Genomic DNA, 7,165 nt, shown 5'->3' with positions numbered 1-7,165 from the left:
CAGATTCATTAACTCAAATTAAGACGATTTTCTGCAAAAAGAAACTCATATTGCAACGAGTTACTAAAAGCAACTAAAAGCCTTCTTGTGCAAATTAAAAACACGTAACTATGAAAAAGACTACTCACTCAAAATTTCTATATTTTAAATTTGGATACAGACTGGCATCAAAAAATAATCAGTCGTGCTTGGTTCTATTCGTTTCTACACGCGCTTTGGTTACCATTTCTGAACACATTGGACCATTGGTGAATGAAATGGGGTTTCATTTTTTTCAACAAGACTGAAAAGGAAACAATTTAAATTATTCAAAATTAATACACATGAACACTATTTTATATCAATGATATCAGACAGCTTTTGGGACTTTCTGCGATTTGTCACTGTTTAATACATCCCTATAAGTTCTTCTCCAGTACTACTCTTAACCTCAAAAAAAAAAAAAAAAAACAACAGAAAAAAGAACCAAAAGATTATCTTTCAGACAAGAACAGAAGAGGAAGAATAATGAAGTTCGGGAAAGAGTTCTCGTCGCAGATGGTGCCTGAATGGCACGAAACCTACATGGATTACAATTACCTCAAAACCGTTTTAAAAGACATCATCAACTTCAAACACAAAAAGAATCCTCACCACGGTCACGGCCACCACCTCCACCGGAAGTTCACGCTCTACCGAACATTCAGCGGTTTACTCTCAAAGTCGAGACTAAAAAGACATCACCACGGACACGGACACGGGCACGGTGGTGGTCATTTTTCAGATTCAGACGACGACATCGAGGAAGGTTTGAAGTCAGCTCCCATCTTGGTTCACTCGGCGAGTCACGGATACGAGACGACGTTTCTCATGACGGCGGAGGAAGGAGGAGAGTACGAGATGGTGTTTTTCCGGCGACTAGACGACGAGTTCAACAAAGTGGAGAGGTTCTATAAAGAGAAAGTCGAAGAAGTGATGAAAGAAGCTGTGATGCTCAACAAGCAGATGGATGCTTTGATAGCTTTCCGTGTGAAAGTTGAGCATCCTGATGGGTGGCCATGGGAGGAACGTACGGTTGAGATGACTCAGTTAGCTTCGGACGTCGCTAATTCCGCGGCGGCCGTCGCAGCTTCTACTCCTGCCGGAGCTAGATCCAGTAAGTGATATTCTCTTTATTTCACGGATATAAAATTTTGTTTTCATACATTTTAAGAATAAATTTACAATCTTAAAAACAATCCTTTTTAATATCATAATTTTTAAATTTTCAATTTACTTAAGTCGTAGTTATATTAATTAATATTAGAAAAATAAAAAGGAATCTAAAATTACATCGAAAGTATAAAACTTTTTATATTTGTGAAACTAAAAAAATCTCAAAATTTCTTTTTTTTGGACGAGAGGGAGTGTAAGACCATAATTAATCCGGGTTCTTATGGTAGGGTTTTTAGCTTCTGTTTCTTAGCTTTTAACTAAGAAAAGCTAAGAGCATCTTTATCCCTAAACCTTATTAGGGGATTTTAGAAAAAAAAAATTCTGATTAAAAAAAAAATTAAAAAGCGCACCAATCGCGGGTCGCTACGTGTCGGTGGAATCCGCGAACAGTGCAAAAAACACACAACACACGACTCTTATTTTGCCCACATAACACACGGTTTTTTTTCCACATTCGTGGGCCCCCTTTTGAGCAATAAAGATGTTCTAAGAACCGGTTCTTAAATAAGAGATATAATAACCGGTTCTTAGCCGAAAAATGTTAAAAAAAACTAAGAAAAACAAAAAAAAATCAAATCATGAGTTAGGAATCTCAAATTGAGAGTTCGGGTTAATCATGCTCACCGTGTGATGACTATGTGCAATTCTCTCACAGGTTTAACTTCCGGTTTATCCAATGGTCAAAGTATGGGTTGACTAATAACTGATTCCGATTTTATCGGACCGTAACTCTAAATAGCCAAATTGAAATTAATCTGGTTGGTTAGTTATATACATATTATATTGCTGCAGTGAATCGTTCGGTTTGTTTAAAGATTAATTCCGGTTTTACCAAACCATTAATGAAATTTGATGATTTAAAAATCCGGTTTGGTTTCAGTGAAACATGGAGGTCAAGCTCACATGGAAGCAATACAAGAAGGAGGATCTAGCAAAGCTGGTAAGTCCGACGAAGAAGACGATGAAGATAATGTGGAGAAAGAAGAGGAAAACAAAGTCGTTTCTGACTCGGTGGCCAGTGACATAAGTAGATTAAAAGCTGCGAGGCCATCTCCTATAGAGGTTCTTGATCGTGTCAAGATGAACCATACGAAGGAAACGCCACGGTCCACCATTAAAAGCGTTCTACAGGTATCGAATACAGAGCTTAAGTTCAGCAGAGATAACCTGAGGAGAGTCGAAGAGAAGCTCAGACGCGCCTTCGTCGAGTTTTACCAGAAGCTTAGGCTGCTTAAGAGCTATAGCTTCTTGAATGTGTTGGCGTTTTCAAAGATACTGAAGAAGTATGATAAGGTAAGAGATTGAGATTTTTTTTAGTTTAGGGTTTACTAAAACGTGTTCACCAAGTTACTCTTTAAACAGATAACTTCGAGGCATGCTACAAAGTCTTACATGAAGATGGTTGATAACTCCTGCTTTGGAAGCTCTGATGATGTAAGTTCTTTTTACTCGGTTTGATACAACTTATGTCTCTCCTTGATACTCATCTTCTCTTGCTTCACCATTGTCACAGGTAAATAAACTCATAGAGCGTGTTGAAGCTACCTTCATAAAGCATTTCACCAATGCTAACAGAACAAAAGGAATGAACATCTTGAGACCCAAACCTAAAAGAGAGAGACATCGTATTACATTCTCCACAGGTGCAGTTTTCATTATATTTTCCTCTTTTAGCCTTTTTAGGTTTCCTTGCGTGTGGAAGAAGTTTCTAATTTTGGAAACTTTTTCAGGCTTCTTGGGTGGATGTGTGTTTTCTCTAGTAGTGGCTCTATTCGCCATCATACGCACCCGGAACATTCTGCAAGAACAAGGCCAAAAACAGTACATGGACATCATGTTTCCTCTTTACAGGTAAAACCTAATTTTGCTACTAAACAAATACTAACCATTTGCTTGTCTTTTACACTTTCTTTCTTCTTGTTCTTGCAGCTTGTTTGGGTTCATTGTGCTGCACATACTCATGTATGCTGGTAACATTTACTATTGGAGACGGTATCGAGTGAACTATTCCTTCATATTTGGGTTCAAGCAAGGATCTGAGCTTGGCTATAGACAAGTTCTACTTGTGGGCTTCAGCATTGGTGTTTTGGCTCTTCTTTGCGTTATTGCCAATCTTGACATGGAGGTTGACCCCGAAACTCAAGAATACAAACTATTCACCGAACTTCTTCCTCTTCTCCTCCTCATTGTAAGTCCCTAAAATGCAATAAACTCAGCTACATGATGGTACTAACAGGTTAATGTTTGTGATCTAGGTGATGTTTATAGTTCTAGTCTTACCATTCAACTTCTTCTACCGCTCGAGTCGCTTGTTCTTCCTCACATGCCTCTTTCACTGCCTTGCTGCTCCTCTTTACAAGGTGACTTTACCTGACTTCTTGTTGGGAGACCAGTTAACAAGCCAGGTGCAAGCACTTAGAAGCGTCCAGTTTTACATATGTCACTACGGTTGGGGAGATTTCAGACATAGAACAAACACTTGCACAGACTCAGATGCATACAATGCTTTCTTGTTCATTGTTGCTGCCTTCCCATACGTTTTTCGTCTCCTTCAGGTACAAAAGACTCTTCGGACAAAATCTAAGCCGTCTTATCTTCATTCACTTTTGCTTAAAACCTGATATACTTGTGCAGTGCTTGAGACGGCTATTTGAAGAGAAAAACGCAGAACAAGGATACAATGGTCTCAAGTACTTCTTGACTATAATGGCGGTCTGCTTGAGGACAGCTTACAGTGTTGTCGACGAGGAGCATAAGTTTGTCTGGAGAATGTTGGCTGGGGTTGTCTCAGCTATTGCTGCAATTTTCTGTACTTACTGGGACTTGGTGTTAGACTGGGGTCTTCTAAACATGACTTCTAAGAACCGTTGGCTCCGGGATAAACTCCTTATCCCACAAAAGAAAGTATACTTCATTGCTATGGTGAGCAACTAATAATAAGCATTCATCATTTTGAAACCATAAGAGCAAAACTGATTCCTAACTCTATAAGAAAAAACTTGTGCAGATCTTGAACGTCTTGCTTAGATTTGCGTGGCTGCAGACCGTGCTGGATTTCAACTTCGCATTTATGCACAGGAACACGATGGTTGCTGTTGTAGCTAGTTTAGAGATTATCCGCCGTGGGATATGGAACTTCTTCAGGTTAGAGAACGAGCATTTGAACAATGTGGGGAAGTACAGGGCATTCAAGACGGTTCCATTACCGTTCAACTACGAAGAGGATGATGACAAAGACAACTAGTGGCAAGATATAAGTTTTGAGGGGGCAGAAGGTAGATAATCCATTAAGCAATGTACTCTGTATTTCTCGTTTTGAGTTCTTTAGTACCACCACAAGTTAGTTTCTCATGTAATAGAGAGGAGAAAAGAGATGCATGACAGAAAAGCTCTTGCGGAAATGTACCTTTTGAGTATGACAGATATTCTTGTGACGACAAGTGTTTGGTCTACATTTGCATATGTAGCTCAGGGTCTTGGAGGTTTATAAGCCTTGGATACTTTATAAACCTGAGAACCGTACAGCTCCTGATACTGCGTTTGATCATATGATGTAATGTGCTTTTGACATCTGCTCAAATTAGATTAAAAACAAGAATCTTTATCACCAAAATTTCAGTTTATTCATATAGTTGCAAGTGAAGACGTGAAGAAAAACATTTCTCAAGTAAGTTCCAAAGAATAAAACACTAAGAAACAAGAACTTCATTGACTATATAGTCTCTAACTCTCTAACAAGCTTATTGTATAGAATTCGATCATCTCTTCCTGTGTTGCTCTCTAGCAAAGCACTCTGCACAAGTTCCTGCACGATCAAAAAGATACAGAAACAGTTTTACTCAATTCTATAATTACATGATTGACAAACTCATGTTAGGAGAAATCTGTTTCACCTTGACTTCTCGGTGAGATATGAATTTTCCCAAGCTGTGAATAGTTATTCTCATATCTTCAACCTGAGAAACAAACAGAAAAACAGGATTGCAAATACGTTCTGAGAGATAATGAGATGATTATTTAAGGAAGACGAGTTCAAGCTTCTTCTTACCCTAACATAGCCTGTCTGGTTACGGTCAAAAACTCTGAAAGCCTGAGTCAAGTAAACAATAAACAAAAAGGTTTAACACAAACAAAAACATAACAACGCCAAAGTGGGTGGGGTTTCTAAGAACAAAGAGAGAAAAGAGGAAAAAGTGTGGCTGAATGTTATAACTTTATTACTTAACCAACATTCATGTACAAGCTTGCTTATATATACATCCTTTTCCGTCTTGAGTAGATGGGGCTGGAGAGATATCATAGTGGCCCGTTGGACCTTGTGCATTTTCATTCCCCCGCAAACTGATGGTGGAGAGGTTACCAACATTCAGTTTGTCTCTGAGATGCTGAAAAGAATGGCGGGGTAAGGATTTAGTGAAGATGTCCGCTAGTTGCAATGCTGAGAGAACATGTTGAACTTCCAAAACACCAAAAGCGACACGCTCTCGAACATAGTGGTAGTCAGTTTCAAAATGTTTTGACCGACTATGAAGAACTGGATTCGCCGTGAGATGAACCGCTGACAAGTTATCGCACCGTAGAACAGCAGGCTTAGGCTGTGGGACGCCAAGATCACGAAGAACAAAAGACAACCAAGTGATTTCACAGGCTGTGTTCGCGAGAGCTCTGTATTCAGCCTCAGTGGAGGAGCGAGAAACAGTTGGTTGTCTCTTAGCCGACCATGACACAATGTTTGAACCAAGCATGACACAAAAACCTCCTGTAGAACGTCTGGTATCCTTGCAGCCAGCCCAATCACTATCACTATATGCCATAACATCCAAGCCATTGTTGTTCGAGACATGAATTCCCATGGTAGAAGTTCCACGAAGGTAACGCAAAACTCTCTTGAGTAGATGGAAATCAGCTTCTGTTGGAGAATGCATCCTTTGGCATATGAAGTTGACAGCAAATTGAATGTCTGGCCTGGTGATAGTGAGGTATTGTAGTTTTCCTACAAGGGTAGCTTGGTTCAGGAAAGAGGCGACTATCTTGGTAGACTTGATCAAGGCGCAAAGGCAGAGGCGTGTGGACCGGGTTACATTCCGACATATTTGCATGATGAAGAATCTCCTCAGCATATTTTGTCTGGCATATGAAGAGGCCAGAGGGCGTTGTCTGCGCTTGAATCCCCAAGAAGTAATGCAGATTACCAAGGTCTTTCATAGAAAACCGCCTGTTGAGTTCAGTGAGGAGAGACTCAAACAAAGATGAATTGGAACCAGTGAGCAAGATGTCATCTACATACAAAAGGAGGACCAATGTATCTCCATTATGATGATAGATAAACAGTGACGGATCAGTCTTACTACAGATAAAGCCATACTCCAAGAGAAAGTTGCTGAACCTATCAAACCAAGCCCTTGGAGCCTGTTTAAGACCATAGAGAGCTTTCTTCAGAGAACATACGTGATGTGGTTTAGCTTGATCCTCAAATCCCGGTGGCTGGAGCATGAACACTGGTTCTTGTAAGTCTCCATGAAGAAATGCGTTCTTTACATCAAGCTGAGTGATGCTCCACTTCTTAGAAGTCGAAACGGCAAGGACGATACGGATCGTTGAGCTTCAGACAACTGGGCTGTAGGTCTCAATAAAATCCACACCTTGTTCTTGATCAAATCCTTTAGCGACGAGTCTTGCTTTGAGCTTATTCAAAGAACCACAACATGAATCACCTTATGCAACATCTTTTCCAAGCTGGCATAAGTCTGAAGCTCGTTCTGATCAGACACATCACGGTTGCTTCTCTTGGCTTTGGTGAAGGGACATTCACCACTCCTGATCCACTTTTCATCATCATCGAACTTGTCTTGTCTCTTCCTTTGGTTTCTTTGTTTCTGCACAAAATCAAACCCATTAGAAGCAAACTGTTTCTTATTTCCAAAAATCATTTGCTCTTTTTCTAACACGGTTTTAAAAGGAAAGTAAACGT

The 7,165-nt window shown here is 39.8% G+C and overlaps 1 protein-coding gene across 1 annotated transcript; it reads left to right on the top strand.

The window, feature by feature from the left end:
* Positions 1-413: 413 nt before the first annotated feature.
* Positions 414-4,726, top strand: LOC106327553 (phosphate transporter PHO1 homolog 5-like). The gene is made up of 9 exons (XM_013765720.1): positions 414-1,135; positions 2,075-2,487; positions 2,557-2,628; positions 2,708-2,837; positions 2,925-3,045; positions 3,124-3,382; positions 3,450-3,749; positions 3,829-4,116; positions 4,202-4,726. Exons 1-9 carry the CDS (start codon positions 508-510, stop codon positions 4,436-4,438), a joined length of 2,448 nt encoding a protein of 815 aa, XP_013621174.1. The 5' UTR covers positions 414-507; the 3' UTR covers positions 4,439-4,726.
* Positions 4,727-7,165: the final 2,439 nt, after the last annotated feature.

Source organism: Brassica oleracea, chromosome C2, assembly GCF_000695525.1.
Source record: "Brassica oleracea var. oleracea cultivar TO1000 chromosome C2, BOL, whole genome shotgun sequence".
Taxonomy (NCBI): domain Eukaryota; kingdom Viridiplantae; phylum Streptophyta; class Magnoliopsida; order Brassicales; family Brassicaceae; genus Brassica; species Brassica oleracea.
This window is presented reverse-complemented; position numbering and strand designations above follow the sequence as displayed.